This window comes from Coptis chinensis, chromosome 4 (assembly GCF_015680905.1).
Source record: "Coptis chinensis isolate HL-2020 chromosome 4, ASM1568090v1, whole genome shotgun sequence".
In the NCBI taxonomy this organism is placed as follows: Eukaryota; Viridiplantae; Streptophyta; class Magnoliopsida; order Ranunculales; family Ranunculaceae; genus Coptis; species Coptis chinensis.
The window spans coordinates 101,471,309-101,494,046 of record NC_141459.1 but is presented as its reverse complement, the minus strand read 5'-3'; the positions used below and the strand labels follow the sequence as shown (position 1 = coordinate 101,494,046).

The following is a 22,738-nucleotide window of genomic DNA, read 5'->3' as shown; positions in this document are numbered from 1 at the left end:
TAATGTGGTTGTGGTAATTGGGAAGTCGCGATAATGCTAATGGGAACCGAAAGTACCAAGGCTGGATTTAGATTTGAGAGTTCGGCGTGTATCGTTCACACAAAAAGCAGAGAAAGTTAATAAGAGAAAAACGGGAACCATGAAGCGTGGATGTCCATTTAAGTTAAGATGTATTTTCCAACGGCGACCGTCGATAGTTGGAAAATTGTCGTTCTTAATGGTGTTCACAACCATCCATTAGCGAACACCCTTGAAGGACATGCATTTGCTACTCGACCGATTTGTTTCCACATTCGAGTTCTTCTTGTCGAGATGACTCAAAAATGGAGTTAAGCCTAAAGAAGTTTTGAAGTCCATCGGGACATAGGTTTTCGATAACCTATCTAGCATATATCAAGTCTACAATGCCGGGCACAAGGTGAGGACATTGGATATGAGCGGCCGCCGCGAAATGCAGAGATTGCGTGAGTTGTTAGCGAAAACCATTATTTCGAGGAGGTGAGAGAGGATATGAATACGGATGAGATAACGGGATTGTTATGGGCCCATCCGGATGGTGTTAAAATGGCTCGGACTTTTCCAAAAGTTTTCATCATAGACGCGACCTATAAAACCAATAAATATCGGTGGCCTTTTTATGCGGTTTGTGGGGGTGACTTCAACACGGAAGTCTTTCCGCGGTCTGTCAAGTGTTGCTCCAGTCCGAAACAGCGATAGACTATGAGTGGGCTTTGCGTCAGTTTAACGGTTTGCTGGGTGAAGAAAGGCCATCTGTGATCGTGTCTGACAGGGACTTGGCCTTGATGGGTGCTGCTGATATTGTGTTTCTGGCGTGCACAAGCATCTCGTAGATGGCATATCTGGGAGGGGAATATTCCCGCCTTGGTGCTACAAGAATCGGAAATGTATAGTCATCCTGCTTTTTTGAGTGATCGGGAATTTCTAAAATTTTGTGGTTCACCTCAAGCTTGGGGTTAAGAATGGAGACCTGGGAAGGAACAATACTAAAGAATGGATTTCCAAATTCATTAGTTGGAGCAAAGAATAAGAGCCAACAGATAGCTCAAAGTGGAGTTCAAAGCATTCTATATTCTATACAACATTTGGAAAGCAAAGGAATGAGGCCAAGTTTGAACAGAGCTACCTAAGCAAAAGAATTCTCGGAAGAAGTGAGATGGAGGCAAACAATTGTTCTGATGGCCTTGCTACCCAACAACTCTTGTCGAGAACTCTATCCCTCTCAAACTAGTTCTGATTATAACAAATTATGATTATGATTCTCTATTCCCCGTGATCCCAAAATGAATGTATTAATATGAGATATGATGTACAGATTTCGGAGTTATAACAGGAGGCAAATGAACAATAGCTTGGGACTCTAAAGGCAAAGTGGTAGGGGAAGTAAAAGAAAGGTTTTGGGCGAGTCTGCAGAGGAAGCAGAGATGGTAGGCCGCAGAGGTGGCACTAGAGCTAGCAAAGCATCATGGATGGAAAGTTGTGAATATAGAAGGGATTGTTTAGAGGTTATTAAGGCACTTAATGGCCTATCTTGTTCTTGGCAGTCCGAGAGTTTAGAGGACTTTGTACTGCAAGTTAAGCTCCAATTTGGATTGCAAGTTTAAAATGGTAAATTAAGAGCTAATGGAGAGGCACATGTGCTAGCACAATGGGCCATCCATCACCGCAAATGGAGCAGCTACCCTTTGTGCTCAAAAGGACAAGATTATCCATGTTACGGGTTTAATGGTTATTAATAATATATATGGTATTATAAAAAAAAAAAAGAGATCCTGTGGTGTTAGTAAATTGGAAAATGCTGGAAAGTCACAGTGACCACAGCCATACGGAATTGGAAAAGCCGACATATGAAAATATAGAGGAAAATAGGGGGATTACATTTAGTTTAAACGGGTTATATGACACTGCCACACTCTATTACAGGAAGCATTTCTTGCAAAAAATATCCTCGAGTCTTAACAAAAATCATTTTTCAATCAAGCTCTCATTGCAATGGTAGTGCGAAAGTGAAATGCGTTGTTCAGCCATTGAAATTCAGGGGTTGTGTGTTCTGGAAAATTGTAGAATGGTTATCATTATTCTTTTTGTTTTGCTTTTGAATCTCTTTGAAATCGAGAAGAAAAAAAACTTTATAGTTGTTGTGATTGTTTTGATGTTGTGATACCTTTGTAGTGTAAACTTACACAGTCAATGGTTTAATAAACGTGGGATTATGGTTTAACAAAAAATTTGGGGAAGCTTTAGGAGGGTTTCTTCGCAATAAGGAACTCTGTTCGGATGGAAAGAATAATATCAATGAATGCTTTCTCAATACCTAGCCAGAGGAAATTGACATAGTTAGGAATACAGGTTTTTGGGATAAATCTCCCTTTGGCTTGATTCATTACTTAAAACCTCAAACATGGACTAACAAAAATCTCCTCTTTTTTTAAAATAAGAAAATAAAACTAATAATGACCCAATACCCCGTCATCTCCACCAAATTCACACTTCTTTCATTCTCTATTTCCGATCCATAAATATCAATTTCTTTGTCATAAAAACACTACCAAAATCAAAAACAACAAGCTTGGTTTTTAAAAACATATCTAAACCATAACCCATTGGAAAATCTCTCGAACTTTTTGGGAAAACAATAATTTTTCAAACAAAAAAACATTGGCCAAGAATTGCTCTTCAAAAAAAAATGCATAGCTTGCATTTTTTAATTTGAAAATAACTTTTCATTTTATAATATTATGCAAAAGGAAATTTATCTGATGAAATTTGTATGCAAATATAAATTTACATAACATTTGTATACAAAAATAAATTTACATATTAGAATTGATATGCAAAAATAAATTTGTTTAGTAGATCGGTTATATTATAATTTTGCATAGGCTATGATCTGTTTTTCTACGAAAATTTAATTTTTCATAGATCAAAATTCTTGTGTAAATTTAAATTTACATAAGATGGGTTTAAATATTAGTTGTAGTAATCTCAGGTTAGCAAAAATACATTTTAACAGGTTGAATAAAAATTACATGAGTTCATTTTTGTCGATATTAGATTGGTCAATTTCAAAGAAATGTTATGTGAAAACAATTTATCATGCATAGTTTCTTATTTGTGTTATAGTTTCTTATTTGTGTTGCACACTTTGTAAACACACACTTTTCTAATTAAATTTAAATTTTCATAGATCAAGTTAGTATGTAAATTTAAGTTTTCATAGCTCCAAAGACTATGTAAATTTAAGTTTGGCAGAGTACAAATGTTTTTTCATCAGACATGTTTTGTTTCACAAATCTACTATGTAAACTTAAATTTTCATATGTAAATTCAAATTTTCTTATATCAAACTACTATGTAAATTCACATTTTCATATATCAAGCTACTCTGTAAAATTAAATTTTCATATGTCAAACTACTATGTAACTATGTAAATTTAAATTTCCACATGAAAATCAGAAGTCGAGCTTGTTCGGATTTTAAAGTTGGTATCGACCCAATAGGCTAATTCATTCCTGAATTGAAAAACATATTGTGTTTTAGAAAGGAAAAGTCATAGATCAAATAATAATTGTTACTATGCATTATTATATTTTTCTAAGTAGTCAATTAAAAAAATTCTTGATGTTAGAGTTTTGATAAGCCTTAATAGGTAGGTCTTTGAGTGTTTGTGTCTTTGAAACCGTTATTATAGGAAGTTATTTAGAAAACAAATATGCAGTTATGGGGATGTAAACATGCGTGATGGTACATAGCAAGACTTAAGTCGAAATATTATTTTGGTTAGACTATTAAAGGTTGTCGGGTCACAATCTTAAATTTTTTCATAGTAGTTTTACCGCAATCTTAAAATTCACTATGCAATATTAAATTTTCATAGTGGTTTTACTCTGCAATCTTACATTTTCATAGTATTTTTACTTTTTACAATCTTAAGTTTTACTCTTAATTTAAATTTGCATAGTAGTTACTATGTAAATATATATTTACATATATTTTGTCAAGGCATCGGAGAAATTTCAACTCTCCAATTTTGTCTCTGCATTTGCTTTGGTTTCTCCCACTACTACAAAAATGCAATAAGATAAGCGTTTATTTAATAAAGAGTTATAAAAACGCTATGCTTTTATTGGGATAAGCGTTTACTTATCGAAAGCTATCAAAATTTTTACACTAGGCCAACTTACAATTGCGTTTGGATGAATAAGCTACATAATTGATTGCGTTTTGGGCCAATTGCTATCTTCTATTGCCAGAGGGCCCAATTTAAGCCCGCTAAAAATGAAAAACCAAGCCAATTTTTAGCTCGCGCCCTTCTTTTTTGACTCAATTTTCTTCTTCCTTTAAGAACTAAAAAGGAAAACAGCCACCATCGTTTTCTCTAATCCAAACCCTCCAATCACCCCACCACCACATTTATCTCCACCGACCCATCAATTCATTCCTTCTCTTCATCTCAAAACAAAGCCAAAAAGTTTTATCGGATAAACCCAGTCGTCAAAAGTCGGAGAAAAGGTTGCGAAGAAAAGCTAAAAACAGATTATAATGTACGTACTCATCTTCTCTTTCATAAAAAAAACCCCATGTTTTCATTTCCATCTTTATTTTTAACAAATAAAAATTCTGTCTTTTGAATTTTTTGTTAAAAATTCTGTCTTTTGTTAAAGTTTTTGAATTTTAGTTCCATTTCAGTCTTAGTTATTTTGTCTTTATTTCAATTTTACTTCAATTGTTTTTTTTTCTTGTTTGTGTACTGGGTGTTCAGGTGAATTGAGTTTGAAGAAATTAAGCCAAACAACGTGAACATCTCAAGCCTGAATATTTTGGTAAGTTCATCAAATTCATCCATCTTCTCATATTTGATTCTAAAATTATATGTTATTGTACAAAGTCAAACTCCAACTTAGTCGTCTGATGATTATTTGTGAATTTGGGTTTTGTGTTGTATGAAGTGTTAAATTGCTTTAGTGAATTATGAACTGTAGTGTTTGTTATTGGTTTGTATATTTGATATTTTTAATTAATCATGAATTGGCACTACAAAAGAAACGACTTTACCCGACTGACGAAAACTGACGCAAGACCGTCGGAAAATGCTCGATCGGCATAGGCTTCTGGCGGTTCAAATTAGTCAGAATAGGCCGTCGGCGTTGATAACCTTTGTCGATGAACATTCCAACAGTTTTAGACACTACTTCTAGGATCTCGCATAGGAGTCATATACAGATGTAGTGGATTCGTGATAGATGCATAGGAGTCTCACTTCCCATACCATAACGTGGTGTCTCACTGTTGAAACAGAAAAGGTCGAAAGCTCAACAAACAAACCAAATTTTAAGAAACAGATAACCGACAACCAATTACATATTATTACCGATATGGAGTTGAAACAACAATATTATCCCTAATATTTTTGAAAATGTTGCCACGTGAAACTTTGTAGAGGTTTTCAAGGAAAAGGGGGGACTAAGCAGTTCAAAAAATTGAAAGCAACAAATTACTGTGGAATTCTAAATGAAACAAAGAAGATTGAACAATAGCAAATGGCCCTATTATCTCAGCAATGATAAAAAATAACCATACAGTAGCCACAAATTATCGAAGTTCGAAGGTATAGAATTGTTCAACTGCCACAATGACTACATAACTATTGTAATACGCTTTGGGGATGACAAATGTTGCAGCTAAAGTATGAAATCAAGTTAGAGAACCATCACAAAAAATATAACTGAAAATGAACAGATAGTGAAACCTGTATACAATGCACTTGAAAGCATATATGTAATAGAGTTTCAAAGGAAAGTAAGAGGGTTATGATTATCTAAATAGGCCATCCGAATTGCGTCTGTATTATTGTCTTTATGCGTGTAATATGCAGGAAATGCATGACAAACACATTAACAAAGACATATCAGATTTGTCATTTTTAACATAGCAAAATGAGGTGGCAGATATATATACTACATTACTACTACTAAAACTGCCCACTAGATGTACAAATTTTACGATGGGTACTGCTTTTATTTCCATTAGCCACAAGGACTCAAGAAATCCATCTATGGAAATTAGATAAAGATTAATTAGCTCTTTGTTAGAGCCAAACACAACAGCTGGATAAAGTTCCTTGGGTACCAAAACAGTGAAGGAAATCAAGACTAGAGAGTAAAAAGGCCAACTATGTGCAAAATCCACCACACGAGGCTAGGGGATAACTACAATTGTTTATAGCCCGATATGAAAATGAAAAAATAGATTAAATTTAGATACTGCATTCGGGATTTATGCTACTTCTACAAGAATTTATAATGGACATTTCACTGTAAACATTAAGGAAACAAAAAAAAGTATATGTCAAAAGCTCTATAAACCTCGATTGTGGTGAACTTAAGAGAAGTTGGACAACATTATGAAACCGCCCCATTGTTCATTTCTTGGATGTCAACAAATTTGTGTATGTCACTCCATTTCTGTTTCTCAAGGGGAAGGTTTTCCCTGTGCACATTCAATACAATTAGTAGTAGACGGAGAGAGTTTAAATATCTAAACATTCTTCAGACTTTTGTATTAAGCAAGGTGAAGGGAGAAAAGAAATTACAGCTGTTATACAATTCGAAGTGTAGGACTTCACATTTAACACATTTGAAAGTTGAATCACATTAAAAAAGGGAGATCAAGATGTTGGGAAGTGTTTTTACGATGACTTGGCAATAAAATTGGTCGATGGAATTGAATCTGGCACAAGCAAAACCAACCTCACCTAATATCCTTCTACTTTTCAAGATGAAGAAGTACCTTCGCTTGAATGGAATCATGGAATAATTGACCTCGGCAATAATGTTAATGTCTCCTCATGAACTGCAGGTTTCAATTATCTCACCAAACTGCGAAAGTAGAAGAAAAGCTCATGTTGGTGACTATCATTAAAACACCAACACTTCAGATTAAAGACGTTTTTTTGATCCAACAAGTGTTGAATGACCCCCAAATCATGTAAGAGCCACTAGAGTCTCGAAGTCAGGTGAGCAAGTTGCCCACAAACAACCTGTCAACAAAATAAAAAGAATAGATACAAAATTCACAAACCCATTTTCAATCTCGAAATATATAACGGAGAATTAGATTTGAAAAACACCTAATTATCACCTGCCCCGAAAACATAATGGGAAAGAAAAGATCAAGAAAATGAACACGAAGGTATATTGTATCATGAAGGAACTATAATCATGGTATTGCATAAGGGACAAGCTTAATCTGGGTAGATAGAATCAATCATATAACGTGCTTCGATGATGACAAGAATATGACTCATGATATACTCTTGCCTTGTTCTCAGACTAGCTCCCCATTGCCTCACCAAGACTCATGTTGAATGCTCCCGGATAGCAAATAAGATGAGCACCGTATCCATCATAGTAACTTTAATATTAGCAAGCAAGCAGAACATTTAACAGAGAAAAGATCTACGTTTATACTGTGAGAGTTTTAAGACGAGAATAAAATATGATGATAATAATAATGACGATGATGATAATAATAAAAACGAAAACATACAATTAGAAGACCACTAGCACCAGAGAGCTAAGTTTGCACTAAATTAAGAATACTTCTCTCAACCAAAAGTTTGTATTACTACAAAAGGTCAAAACCCCCCATTCATCTTGCGAAAAGAGAAACTATCCAACACAAAATAGAACCAAATGAAGCCCCCACCACATTAAGCATCACTAACTAGATGGCTGCAAAAATAGTTTTGACATTGTCGTAAACGATTTTGGTGAATGACATATACTGAAGCACACACCAAGAAAACAAAGGTTAGAAGATGTCCAATTCATCAACTTGGCCTAATTGTCCCGAGATCATGGTATTATGCATCTTCCGAGGTCGACTAAACACCGGATATATATTAGTCCGCATCCGGCCCGTCGAGCCATATCACCATAAGTGGATGCAAAGTATCGAATGAAGTTTCTTTTGTTAATTCCTACATATATAATAAGTACCAGTATCCACAACAAGAGGTCTATCACCGTAGTGAAGTTGTCAGATTCCTTGAAGGAAATATCTCCAGGTGCGTTGATGTCAAACAGATGCACCTGCCGATCATCAAAAATGAAAGTGTCTAAAATTCATCAAACTACATGCCCTAGTTATCAAAGGGCCTAAATGACACCATGGTAGCATAATTTAAGCTGACTTATCGAAATTAATTCAAATACCTTCCCTGTGGCTCACGGCCGAGTTCTCCATCTGTTCCAAATATACAGCTGGTATTATACAACCTCCCACCACATTGTTCAGGTATAGATCCACCAACTATAGTGATCCCTTTATTATGTGCAACTTCCGATAGCATCTTGAATGATGGTGATACATTTTTGTCCCTAAAATCCTCAGTAAAATTTAAGAAATTATCACTTGCATAAGGACAGTTCACTCAGTTCCACATTTCCTGCATTTTAAACTCCCACATGAAGCAATGATGTAGAAAACTACCATGCATATGTAAATACTAAATACTCTTGTGAATCACACATTAGTTTGATGCTTGGTATTTGGAAGAGATATGCCTACCGTTAACGACTCTCGTAGAACCGTTGGGTACCCATTGAGATTGCCCGATAGATGGTCAGATTATACCCGACGGACATAATGTGTTGGGAACTTCCTACAGACGGAATCCGTCGAGTATTCTTTATGGCCTCGGTCGGGTAAACTCGTTTTTTTGGTAGTGTGGGGTGTTTGTACGTTATGTTGAATCATTTGTAATTAGTGAATTATGAATTGGGGTTATGTAATTTTATGCCAAAATTATTAGTAATTAGATAACACGCTGAAACATGCATAATTAAACTAGTTTATATATTTTTTTTCTTGAGAAAAGGAATAGAAAATTTCATCATTTGGTCGTGTCTGCATGTTTATTGCTCGTCTCTATTGCCAATAATTTATAGCCTATATGAATGATTACTGAATTTCAATTTTTCAGTTTTTGATTGTAGCTTTCTTTTATTTTGGTTGTACTAATAACTAGTACTATTGGTGGTTCATGTTTACTTAATCTATGGTTCAATTGTTGCTGGTTCAAGTTTTGATCGTTGATTTATGTGATAATGTGTTCTAGTTTCAGCAATGTAGTTTAGCGTGCTGATGTAGGTGTAGGTTAAATAACTATGGAAGTGGTTTAGCGACTTAACTCTTTTGCTTATGTCAGATCAGATTTGAAGTTAGGAAGTGGTAGCATAATGATGGATAAAGCTTGGGTCCATTGGCAGAGGTTCTGAAAAGAAGTCCTTATATTGCCTTTCATAAAATTTGACATATATTTACCACATTTAGTAATTTCTTTTTTGTTTTTCTTCTATTTTGTTTGGTTTTGTTTTGTTTTTTTTTTTTTTTTTTTATAGAAATGAAGTAGAGTATAGAAAAGCGGCTGAGAACTTTGTGGAACTTGCTAAAACTAGAACTGGAGAAAAGAAATTGAGATGTCCTTGCAAAGTATGTCAGAATTTTCGTCGTGGAGATGATAACAAGGTCGTCGAACACTTGGTGATAAATGGTATGGATATGACGTATACTACTTGGTTTTGGCACGGGAGCCACTAGATGCAAAGGCAATTTGGTATAGAAACCACAGAGACACATGAATTATGTGAAGCTGCATTTGAGCATGACGATGCTTTCGAACCGGGGATTACTGAAGAGAGAATGGGTGCAGAGTTTGAAGAGTTCTTTGAAAATGCTGAACTCCCTCTATATCCAGGTTGCACCAAATACACAAAGTTGGCAAAGAATAGCTTTGTCTTGTACAAGCTTAAAGTTACGCATGGTGTTTCAGATAGTTTTTTTGATGGGCTTCTAAGGGTATTGCAAGATATGTTACCAGCGGGGAACACCATTCCTGACTCCTCATACTCGGCAGACTCGTTAATCAAAGAGTTTCAACTCGAAGAGAAAAAAAAGATACACGCTTGTGTTAACGATTGTTATCTTTTTAGGGATGAGAAAATTGATGAGTGTCCAAAATGCAATTCTTCGCGATGGTTTGTGGATGAGAAGACCAATGAGATTAAGAAAGGTGTTCCCAAGAAAGGTGTTAAGGTATTTTCCTATAATACCAAGGTTTAAAAGAATGTTTCAATTGCCAAAGATGGCTGAACATTTAAGGTGGCATCACAACAACAAGAGTACGATGGTAACATCACGACACCCAAGGATTCTCGAGGCATGGCAAGAAGTTGACAAGAAATGGCCATTGTTCTCAGTGAGCCACGCAACCTTAGACTTGGTCTTGCTGCTGATGGAGTTAACCCATTTAGTAATCTTAGTTCAACGATAGTTGCTGGCGATCATGTTGTGTACATACAATCTCCGCCATGGCTATGCATGAGAAAGGAACATTTGATGCTAGCATTACCGATTCCCGGAAAAAAGCAACCCGAAATGAAATCGACGATATCTACAACCACTTATCGATGATTTAATGGAGTTGTGGAATAAAGGAGTGGAGGTTTATGATGCATTTACTAAGACTATCTTCAACCTAAAGGCGTACTAATGTGGACTGTGAATGATTTTCCCACCCTTGGGAACTTAGCCGGTTGCACAACAAAGGGTAAAACTGCATGCCCTACTTGTGGTGTTAATACAAATTCAATGTGGTTGCCCTTTAGTGGTAAAACAGTTTACATGGATCATAGATGTTTCCTCTCGCCAAATCACTCATTTCAAAAGAAAAGAAGATGGTTCAATGGAAAGCATGAATATCGGGAGAAACCTAAAGTTATGTCTGGTTCAGAAATTAAGGTTGTGGTGGACAAAATAGAAAATGACTTTGGAAAAGATGAAAACAAAACGAAGAAGAGGAAGAGGGAAGAACATGTTCTAATGTGGAAGAAGAGGTATATATTTTTTGATTTGCCTTATTGGGAGGTAATGTTTTATACTTTCCACACACACACACACACACACACACACACACACACACACACACACACACACACACACACACACACACACATATATATATATATATATATATATATATATATATATATATTTTGAAGTAATTATCTAGAAGCCTAGGTTGACCACTCTGAACTCTATGCCCTAAGATGTCTATAACAACTCTGTCACTACATACTATCCATGCTTGTGCTGAAAATATAGAATGTACCATTGTAGAATTGTACTTGTCAATTAAATTAAGTGTTCAAACCTCTACTCCATACTACCTGAGGTTGAACCAAACCCAAGTATGCTCTAGTTATGTGCCTGGGGCAGTATATTTTTAACAAGACCCCTGCTGAATTACTAAAGGCCTTAGGAGTTTTAAATAATTTTAAGACACATTGCGACACTGTTTGATACTATTTAGGTGGAATCTGACTCGACTAGTGTGGAAATAGTCTAAGGGGAGTAAGGGCCACAGGCTACTGATGGCCAGATTCAGTTCACTAAAATGAACTGATATTTTGGCCTAACTAGAAATGTATGACCTTATGACACTTGCATTATCATGCCCCCCATTGCACCCTCTAGAGTGTAAGCTTGCATGCCCCCATACTTTCAGTGGTCCTCCACCCTCTTAGATACCCTAGGTAAGCCAACTTTATTTTTTTTGAGCAATATTAATTTTTTCAAATTTTTCAAGATAATCCTTTATACCACAATGTGGACGTAATGCACCAAGAGAAAAATGTGTGCGAAAAGCATTATTGCCACATTATTTAATGTGAAGAACAAATCAAATGACCATCTTAAGTCTCGCCAAGATTTGCAAATAGTTGGGAATTAGGCATGAATTGCATCCGAAGTTCGTGGCAAACAGAACTTATCTTCCACCGCACCACACACACACTATCGAAAGTTGAAAAAGGATTTTTGCAAGAGATTATAAGATTTAAAAGCTACCTTATGGCTATAGCTCAAATATCGGGAGGGTTATATCGGGGATGAGTTCAAGATTTCAGGTCTCAAGTCCCATGATTTCCATGTTTTAATGCAACAATTGTTGTCTGCCATGCGTAAAGGGGCTTCTTCCGAAAGGACCGAGGACTGCAATTTTTCACTTATGTGCCTTTTACAATGAATTATGCAAAAAGTCGTTATCTGGGAGAGACTAAAAAGCTCGAGAGAGACGTTGCAGAGACTTTGTGCATGTTAGAAAGGTTATTCCCTCCATCCTTCTTTGATATTATGATCCATTTAACAATTCATTTAGCACGAGAAGCACGGCTTGGTGGACCCGGTTCATTTCGTTGGATGTATGCTTTTGAAAGGTGAATTTATACTCATTCATAAAACGTTAATGATTATATTCCACTACTTGTTTCTTATTTACTATTGATGTTATTTCTTGTCTTTAGATACATGAAAGAGTTGAAAGGATATGTCAGAAACTTTGCAAGACCTGAGGGTTCCATTGCAAAGTGCTATCTTGCGGAAGAGGGCATGAGATTTTGTAGTGAATTTATGAAACAAACCGTTGAGATAAGTACTTTACCGGAAAGTAAAATGATAGTTTTGCAAGTGATGCAATACTTGATGGTAGGCTGAATTCTAGAGGAGTTTCGATTAGATTAAGTAAAGAAAGGTTACATGCTGCCCATCTATATGTGTTGTTCAATATAGCTGTAGTCGAGCCATATTTTGAGTGAGTATGGTAATAATTATTGAAATTTAGAGTTTTGAAAAGACGTACCTTAATTTTCTTTTACCATTTTTCTTTGGTTAGAAAGCATATGGATGAGCTACGGAAGCAAAACAAACAACTCTCAAGAAATGGAAATTTGTTGTGGAAGAGACATGTAGAAAAGTTTTCTGAATGGCTACGTGAGAAGGTTCAGTTGTGACTTTTGTGTATTTGCGTTACCCTTTTTACATATGTAGATAATAATCGTGATACTTATGTATGAATTTGGACAGATTGTAGAGGACACTAGTGAGAATATCTCTGAGACATTAAAGTGGATTGCCAATGGACCGAGGAAGTTAGCAATGTCGTATTCTTCATTTATTGTCAAAGGTCAACGTTACCACAAGAAAAGTGCTGAGAAGTCCAACCAAAATAGTGGTGTTTCACTTGAGTCAACAACTATGTGTAGATCTAGTTCAAAGGACAGAAACCAAGTCATGAACAATGTTTCTTACTATGGGGTCATCAAAGATATAATTTTGCTCGACTACATTGGCTTCCAAGTGCCTGTTTTTTTTTGTGATTGGGCAAATGTAGGAAATGGTGTCAAGGTGGAAGATGGATTTACTTTGGTTAACCTCCATCAAGGACAAACGCCAGTTCAAAAAGAACCATTCATTTTAGCATCACAAGCGAAACAGGTCTTTTATTCAAGGGACAACAATGATTCCAATTGGTATGTTGTATTACAATCCCCACCAAGAGGGCGTCATGACTTGGATATGTATGAGGAGAATGTCGATATATTCTCAGGACCACTAGATGTTTCGAGAATTGACAAGAACATTGATGATGAAGATGGTAGCTATGTTAGAAAGGACTGTGAGGGAGACTATGTGTAGTGCATGTACTTTCGGCAATTTAGTAAAACATTTTTTGTATTAATATTTTCGGCTATGAGTTCTGGTTGTTTAGTTCTGGTAGTTTTTCCTATTAATATTAGTATTTGATTTGTTTGGCACTTCGGTTGTTTGTTCATCTTAGTATGAGTATTGGTTGTTTGTTTTTATTAATATGTGTTGTGATTTGTTTTTGGTACTCTCTCCTGTCTTGTTCATATCAATTTTGTGTCTTGATGTTTTCTGCCACATTATGCATCGTTGACATTTCGAGATTTTGACAAGGACGTAAAGACACTTCACTTCAAACAAAATGTCGAAAGCGGAGGTAAGACTTTTTGTTGATAATGTTTGTGTATACACATGTTTCTCATTTAACAGAATTTTTGTTGGCATGTTGACAGAGTTCAAAACAAGCTAAGAAAAGGAAACTTAATGAAAGACTAGCTATTGTAGCTGCTCTTAGGAATACATCAAATGCTGGGATACGCATATCAAATAGAAGTGATGGTAGTCTACCACACTCAGCCTCTCAAGCCAATGAGTCCCACTTGTCAAAGAAAAAATTGTGTACCTTAGAGAAGTCTAATTCTAAGAAGAATAAGGTAAGAACACCTATCTTCCTCTCCTTTTCTTCCTTATGCAACTGGGCACTGAAGCCGTACTAGTCCTAGTTAGTTTGGCACATGTATGAGTCTCCATGAATAGCCGCTAACTAGTAGTTAGTGCTTCCCCAGATGCTGCTATATTCGCCGGCTTTCGTAAGTATGTATGAGACTCCTAGTATAGGTCTAACTTACCCTACCGGCCGGTGCCTTTAGGTAACTCTGTACCTGGTTATTTGCAGCACACACACACACTAGCATTCCCAATATATGTAGTTGCACTTTAATCTTAATATATAACTGCTGCCTTTCACCTAATTCATTCCCAAGTTTAAGGGTGTTTTATGTTAACCTTTATGTTATATTCTTTAAATTCCAGAGTATAAAGGGAACAACAACTAAACGATCTAAGATGGGTAAAATGCCCATCCGAGATACTAACGACTCAGATTCCACTGATGGGGACTTTAGCAAGGAAGAAGATGCCCATGATTTCAATGAGGACGGCGACATATAGTCCCAAATTCTTACTCTCGTGGCAATAGAGAACCCTTCTTCAAATGAATCTCACAAATCAAAAAGACGGGTTCTACAAAGTCTAAGGTGTTGTTTAATTATGTTTTGCTTAACATTTTTGTTTATATATGTTAGATTTTTGTGTTTCCTTTGTTAAGTATTGTTTATAATTTTCATTAATCTTTTGTTTTCCTTTAATGGGGTTTTATCACGAGTTTCAAAAAGTTGTTAAAAGATCTAGGACAAAAGGAATTCTTCTCACGACTTAAGTGATAAAGATCTTGACGATGAAGATTATTGTAATGACGAGGATGGAAGTAAGACTACTACCAACCGAAAGCCAAGTTTAAGGGGCCATTGATGAAGAAGAGAGTGAAGGAGATTCTAGTGATGAAGGTGATGCTATCGACTCGATGATGCTATCGACTGGATGATCTGAGAACTTGAAAGTAGTAATCCTTCTTCCAAAGAATCTCACCTATCAAGCAAGACGCTAAGAGGTTCTCGTAGATCCAAGGTAATGGCGACTGATAGTGGATCTAAGTTAGCGGTGACCTTTAATGCGAATGGGCAGCCTGTAGGAGAAAATTCAGAACAATTTTCTTCTCATTTGGGAAATATTGCATCTGAGATGGTACCACTAACTTTTAGTGATTGGAGAGTAATCAAAAAAGGGTACAAAGATCTGTATTGGCAATCAGTCTTGGTAAGAACGATTTTTTTTTTACTTTGCTTTTCAGTAAATATATATAGTTATTATGATGTTCTTATTATATATGTTTAATTTGTTGATGGTGGGGTTGTCAAAACATTTCACGTATTATTTCTTATTTCTTGTAGCAAAAATTTATCTTGGATGAAGGGCTAGAACTTATGCCCTCCAACAAATTGGAAGGTTGTGGCGGCGATAAATCAAGATTGAGGGGAAAGATCAGAGTTTATAGAAAAAGAAAAAAAAAGGACATTGCACGTCTCCAGCCTGAAGACTGTGATGATGCAGAATGGGAGATGTTTGTTAAACAAATGTCAAAGAGAAAGTTCATTGTGAGTTATTTTGGTGATACTTTGAATATACTCATATTGTGAAATGTGTTATTTAACTCTTTTTGTATTGCAGCTGAAAAGTCAAAAGTTTCAAGAAATGAGGGAAAAGCAAGATCTCCCTCACATGTAGTAGACAAGGCTATGCACGCCCTAGAGTTCCAAATGGTAATTAACTATCAAATTTGTGCAACTTTGTTTTGTGTATGTATCTTGATTGTGGATATTGTTATCATGTAGCAAAAAGAGAGTCCGAGTCCCTCGTCTATAACTAGAGTTGATGTTTGGTGCAAAGGACACACTAAGAAAAATGGCAAACCATCAAATAGTAGAGTTACGGAACGAATGGTATGTTTAGTTATATTTTCTAACCAGAAGTATAGCCATAAATATCATCGATTTTGTTGAGCTTCACTAATTTCTCTATTAACATACATATCAAATGTGATTGCTATAGGAAAAAATAAAAGAAATTAGAAATGCGGCAGCATCAGATTCTCATAACCACTCAATACAAAATGATGCTCTTTCACAAGTACTTGGACCTGATCGTTATGGTCGTGTGAGAGGTAAAGGAGCAGGAGTAACTCCTTCAAAAGTAGGTGTGGTGTCACAAAACAAAGAGTTGGTCACCCAACTTCAGGAGAAGGTACTAACGGTTGAGAAGGATATGGCTCAAATGACCAATTTGGTGAATACTCAAAATGAACTTATAAGAAACTTAATTGCTTCTCTGAATATTCAAAAGGCAAGTGACAGATGTACAAGTATTGTACAATAGCTTATTTGATATTTGTTGTCTTGCTAGAGTACTTGAACTGACAATCTTAATATATTTTTCTAGGATGAAAGTCAGCAAGTTGTGACTGAGCAAGTGATACAGTCAACTATTGCTCCAATTACTTCACTTTTCGCGGGTTTTTTTTTTTTAGAATCTCTAAAGCAAAGTCATGTAGATTCTTAATTAGTAGACTAACAACTAACCAATGGTTATGATTATTTGGTTAGGGTCAAGGCATAGGCAAGGTGATCGGGGATACAAACTACTCTTCCACGGGTAAAATATTTCTTTTTGCAAGCAAGGGTAACTAGCTTTTGGCTTACTTGGTGCAATGCGATTTTTTTTTGAGTTAAAAAGGCCATTATGCAGTAGGGCTGTAAGATCAGAGTTAGTGTGCTTAAGGTGTTGGTGAGATTATATTAGGTCTATATTTGGTAGCCTTTTTCAGTTTACGGCTACTTGTGTACCATTAGGGAACCTACCTCTGTAAAAACTTCTAGACTCACCAATACCTACTTCATATTTTTAATTGGATGTATAGCTCCTGAGCTGCCAAGGAGAAAATTGCAGTGTTTTCTCTGTTACCACTTCAGTCCTGAACCTTTCGATTGTGTCTGATATTTCTCTGGCCATTTTTATTAAATCTTTCACAAGCTTATAACAAAATGAAAACCAATAGCAGCTAGCCCGTTAATGCGGAGCGAGTGAGATAGGCTGGAGAAAGGCCAACGAGTGGCGGGTGTAATGAGTGACGAGGCTGACGGAAGATGGGGGAGCTTACATTAGGCAAAAATCTTTCCTTTCTCTGAATCGTTCCTAAGTTAGTCGTGCTGGAAGGGGAGCTCGGCTAGATTTGAATTCTTTTTCTCCTCACGTAACGGTGAAGGCACCGAGAGTCACTCACTTGTTGTGTGGGGCAACAGAACGGCCGGGCTTTCCCTTCGCCTTTGCCAAGGAACAAAAGTATCCAGATACCCACGACACTTTCGGTGTTTTTAGCCTAAAGATACGCCTTCGGAGCCCTTTTTGGGATAGAAAAACTTTTGTAATTTCTTTTCCGAGGAATAGCCCTAGTCGATGGTGAGGGGACTCAGGCTTCTCGGACTTTGACTCCTACATCTGCTTTGTTCGATCTCTTCAGTTAGCTCTACTATATTCTCTTTTTTTTTTGCTGGTCTAATGTTAAATCAAATAGAGTACACTGAACACCAACCCAATCTCGACAAAAAACAAGTACACGTTTACCTTCCTTCCTCTGGCCCTTGGTGCCATCGCTAACGAACTGAGCCCTGACCTTCGAACCTCCCATTCCTAATAATATAGCTGGTCAATCACTTCCAGCCTCTTGATTGCCTACGAAATAAAAATGGGGACGAACTCCAGACCAGGCTCCAAAAAATAAACCAAACCTAGCCCAACCTACTTAAACAACCCACAAGCTTGGCCCGGTCTGAAGGAAGAAGAAAGTAGACTAGACCTTGTAGAGAAGCGGATAGGAAAGGTAGCCTATAGACTCAAGTGACCAGCTCGGTTCAAACTCAACCCGTATTCCATGTGAGTCAGTTGACTTCGATTAGACCAGACCAACCCAGAGAGGAACGTGACCACGAGGGCACCACCAGATGTTGTAGATGAACCTACTAAATAAGACGTTGAGTATATCATAGCTGACCGCACCATGGGCTATAATGTAAAAAAAACCTCAGAAATAACGAACGTCAAGTAGAAACGAACAAGGTCTACGGCATGATCACTATATCTTTTCTTTTTCTTTATTTCTCCTCTATGGAAAGAGGGGATGATACGTGGTATACCTGATCGGGTGGTCAACGAGACGTACGTAAGTCGACATAGCTCCATGCATATGTTCTTTGGAGCTAGAACCCCGACGAACAGAATTATATCAATAGAATGAATGAAATGAAATAATGGTGAGCCTAGGGCTAACATGGCTCAAGAGTGTCTATACAAAGACCTTCTCTTCTTCACTCAAAGAGGCAATGCACTCTTAGAATGGTACTTTCTTCATAAAGAATGCATCTTTGGTTAGAAGTTATCACGGAATTTTTCAAAGGAAATGCCACGCTCAGCGTGTGACGAGAGATACGGGCGTTCTAATCGAAGCGGTCATGCCTATCGGTGACCAATGCACCAACCGGCCGGTGTGGTGGCGAATATGTTGTCTTTGTAAGCTAAAGCGGTTCACCTTGTAGACGGAGGAGATATATAAAGTGTGCCGCGGCGCGTGATTCATAAGATTCTATAGTGGCACCGGTCTATTCTTTCACTTAGCCCGCCTCTCCCATGACTTTCCTGACCAACCAACCTCGATCGCCCTCCTCGCAAGTCTCTCTCGCATTTTGGGAGCAAAGCATGCAAAATCGAAAGCAATGGATCTTAGAAGAATTCCACTTTGAACGGCCGCGACTCTTTCTATTTCTCAGACCGCATTTGAGTTGTCTCCCTCCTCTTTCAATCGACACACTTGACGCAGATAGCTCCGGTGGTCCCGCCGCCTCTATCGAGGCGGCAACCCCACCTCCACAACCACAACATGGAGGAGCAGCTCCTTAATCCGCACTACAACCAATCACAAATTTCTCCAGATCGATATATGATGCTAAACCGAGACCTAGATAGAGAGAGGGCTGCTCCTTTTTGGTTGGCTCTTGAGACAAAAAGCACTCATAGGAATGGTGCGGTGCTAATTCCCATGTTCCTTCTAGTCTCGTTTGGTTTCGAGCCCTCCCCGATCTGAGAAGTCATCCCGGATTTTTGATTCCATTATGCGGGGAAAGTGCCTCACTTTTCTACATTAATTCTTAGAAAAAATTCCTCGGTCTCTATAAAACGTAATGAAAAGCCCGGTGAAAGCGAAACAAAAGGAGAGAGGAAAGTGGAAAGGGAAGAAGTCTAGTGCTAGTTCTTACTTAAACTTATTTTTCTAACTTCCATTTTTAGTGGTTTCTCTCTTATTTGGATTGAAAAAGACAAAACTTCCTTTTCTTTCTCTTCTTTTTTTCCCTTCGACCAATTTCAGCTATGACCAATGCCCCAACTAGGCTGAATAGGCGTAACAAAGCTACTTGAAAAAAGGCAAGGTGCACTGCACCTTGGATTGAAATCGACGAATTTCGTTTTTGCCAGAGATATTTTTTTAGAAAGATGAAAAATGAATATAATAATGAAAAAAAATATAGAATCTAAATAAAGGCGTATACGCGGGAAGGGGGTGCACTACTTCTTCATTCGGGGGCTTGCCTCATTACTTCCCACTGGGCGAGAGGTGCACCTAACCCACCTACCCACTCATCAATCACGGTGTTCAGCTGACTTGCACTGATAGACCCCTATTGTATTGGAATTAGGCGCCCTTTGACTGTTGTCAACTAATCTCTTCAATGTTCAATTCTACTCTATGTTAGAACATTTCTCTTAATGCTATTTCGATCTAAGTGGTCCTATTTCGTGTCCTCTACTATTCTATGTTCTTCCCGAAAAGCGCCAATCCCTCGCGGTTGTTATGCGAGTCGAAGTATCTTATATTTGCTTGGATAAAGCTTTTCCTCCTCTTGAGGCCTTGTGCGATAAACCCCTACGGTGGTCGAGTCCGTTGTCGTAAAAGTAGTCCTTCTGCGAAGCTTTCGGAAGAGGGGTAGTCTTGTGCGTAAGCATAGCATTTCTGGTCGAACCCGCCCAACCCAACTAAGAAGAACCGAACCTGACAGACACATCTTTTTCATTTTGGGAGGATACTCCGAGTAGTGGGTATATAACACCCCGTATTTTATTTCGTTTATTTTCCTAATAATAATAATAATGTAAATAGAATACAGAAATAGGATATCCAGTTGTTAGAAAAAAAAAGCCCGTAAGTAAGTAGATAGGATAAAAGCCCGTAAGTAAGTAGATAGGTTTAAAACCCGGGTTTTTCGGAGAGGTTTGAAAAACTGGAAAATAGGGGTTTCTCACGTAGAGTTTTGAGAAAAAACAAAACGAGTTTTGTTAAAAGTGAGAGTTTTACCGAGAGAAAAACATGAGTTTTGAACGAGGAAGATAATCGGTTCAAGCGTGAGAGATGATTTGCAGCGGGGTTTGATTTTTCAGCCGCTCGATTTTAACAAAGAGTAGATATTTTGTTTTAACTCATGGATTTTCTTCGTTACTATTGTCTTTCTAAATTTTATAAACTTCCGTCATCCTTGGTTACGTACGTTTTATGCATGCTCTATAACTTGTCTACATACCGATATGTCTACGCGGTGTTTGAACAACGAAAAATTATGCGAAATCAATTTGTTTGCACACCGATTGAACAAAGCGTGTTTATAATTATTCAAGTATTAACTCTAATCACATGATTACATACCGCCGAAAATTGTTAGATTATAGTGATTGAGTTTTCCACATTTTTTTTATAATCCCGGTTGTTTGGTTGTGAGAACCAACCCTTTTGGTTGGTTGAAGGGGTGGTCAGATTGATATCGAGTGATGGGTAGAGGTTGGTGGTTTGTTTGGAGTACTTGTGAAGCAGTCGGACGGTGGTTAATGGAGGCGCAGCCATAGAAATCGGTAATGTTAAAGATTTTGAATCTTTAAATGTTATGATGTGGTGGTGGGGAGCTTCAGCACCATTAATGGCGCCAATCACGAAGTTTTCATCGTTATAAGGGAATTGAGATTTGTTAGTATAGATAGGTGGGGTTTTTGAGAGAACCAAACCGCTGGGTTTGTTTTTACTGATGGGTGGCCGGTGGTGGGCGTGGTGGTGGTCGGTGGTGGAGGAAGTTTGGTTTGAAGAAGGAGATGAACAAGATTTTAAAACGATTTTGGGCTTGGGCCAAAAATCGTGGGCTATTCTCTTTTTGGTTTTGGATTTTAAAATTTGACTTTTAGATTAGACTATGGGCCTTAGGATTTGGGCTTTTGGGTTTTTTGGAGTTTAGGCCGGGTTGACCAGAGTTGACTGTTGACTTTGACCAGGGTTGACTTTGACTTTGACCAGTTGACCTGAAAATTTGACTTTTTCATAAAATTATGATTCGGTCTAAGAGGATAAGTCTAGGACTATTAACGTGCTTGGCTTTAGGCTAAGACCTTTCTATATATACGTGTGTACGTGTATTAACTAATATGTGATTGTGCAGTATTTTATGATATACAACGTTATGACACTTAGACATTCATGAAATTAATAACGCCAGAAACAAAAAAAAATCATTGAATCAAGATATTCTGTCGTTCTCTGAAATAATAATACATGAAATAAAGTTCAATAATGCGTAAATAAAATTACCCCTCTTTGAGAACTCTCCACGCCTCAAGTCTTAGAATTGAGTTTTATGACTGTTGATGTCATATGTTAGGTGGGCATTTATTGAATGTGTCATAAATGGCCCGTTAGCGTTATATAGGGGTATTCATTGAATGTGCCATGAATGACCCGGGTATTCATTGAATGTGCCATGAATGACCAGATTGTTTGGATTACCCTAGAGAGGAACTAAGGTATTCGCCTTGCGGGTTAGTTATATTCCTTGAGTGTACGGGAATGTAGGGTTGGGTATTCCTTGAATGTGGCGGGAATGACCTAAGGTACATAGGTTGTGAAATATGTGTATAAGAAAAGAATTTGATTAATTGATAAGAGAAATTGATTTGATTATGCGAGTGTATTTGGGCTTGCATTGGAATACCTATAGGATATCCACATATTATATAAAATTGCTAACTTTCTTTTTGGAGGGTAGGACTTAATAATATTTTTTTTGTGCAGGACGCCGTCCTACCCTTATACAGCAAAGAAATGGATATCGGTAAGTTTTAAATTCAATGGTTTAGATATTAAAACGAAGTTATTATAATGAGTTATATAATGGAAGTTTTGCTTGGGAAGAAGCTATGCGGTTGAAATGACTGGAACTACACTTGCCTTCCAAGCCGTGAATGATTAGGTTATGATAGAGTTAAAGTGTTAGTGGGATAAGAAAAGTTTTGAATGTTTATATGTGTTTAGTCTACTCATACCAAAAATTCAATTTGTCAATCCATGTTTGCTTTGTTTTGGCAACGTGGGTGTGTTCTTAGGAACATAGGTGGAAGGCAAAGTGGAACCGCAGCGCAGTGATTTGGATTCTCGGCCGGGGCAGTCCGAGTTTATATTTTTAGGTCCGTTCTTTTTTTGGAAGTATGTAATAACGCGTAGTTTCATATTCATATGGAATGAGAATAAGATGTTGAGGA

At 37.2% G+C, this 22,738-nt stretch overlaps 1 protein-coding gene and 2 long non-coding RNA genes across 5 annotated transcripts in view; all 3 read left to right on the top strand.

Annotated features, from left to right (window-relative positions):
* The window catches only part of LOC147506327 (uncharacterized), a 30,427-nt gene extending 10,530 nt beyond the window's left edge, over positions 1–19,897 (top strand). The window contains exon 2 of the long non-coding RNA XR_015220798.1: positions 19,597–19,897. This is a non-coding gene — a long non-coding RNA (uncharacterized LOC147506327). The remainder of the gene's footprint in view (positions 1–19,596) is intronic.
* On the top strand, positions 4,402–9,607 carry LOC147506329 (uncharacterized). 3 transcript variants are annotated; one of them, XR_015220794.1, is made up of 4 exons: positions 4,402–4,563; positions 4,782–4,842; positions 9,231–9,293; positions 9,424–9,607. It is a non-coding gene; the product is annotated as an uncharacterized LOC147506329 (long non-coding RNA). The 3 variants fall into 3 exon arrangements; XR_015220793.1 differs by having other exon boundaries at positions 4,402–4,842; positions 9,236–9,293; XR_015220792.1 differs by having other exon boundaries at positions 4,402–4,842.
* Positions 13,749–14,674, top strand: LOC147506328 (uncharacterized). The gene is made up of 3 exons (XM_086603711.1): positions 13,749–13,880; positions 13,957–14,157; positions 14,537–14,674. The coding sequence occupies exons 1-3, from the start codon at positions 13,866–13,868 to the stop codon at positions 14,672–14,674; spliced, it is 354 nt and encodes a 117-aa protein (XP_086459837.1). The 5' UTR covers positions 13,749–13,865.
* Positions 19,898–22,738: the final 2,841 nt, after the last annotated feature.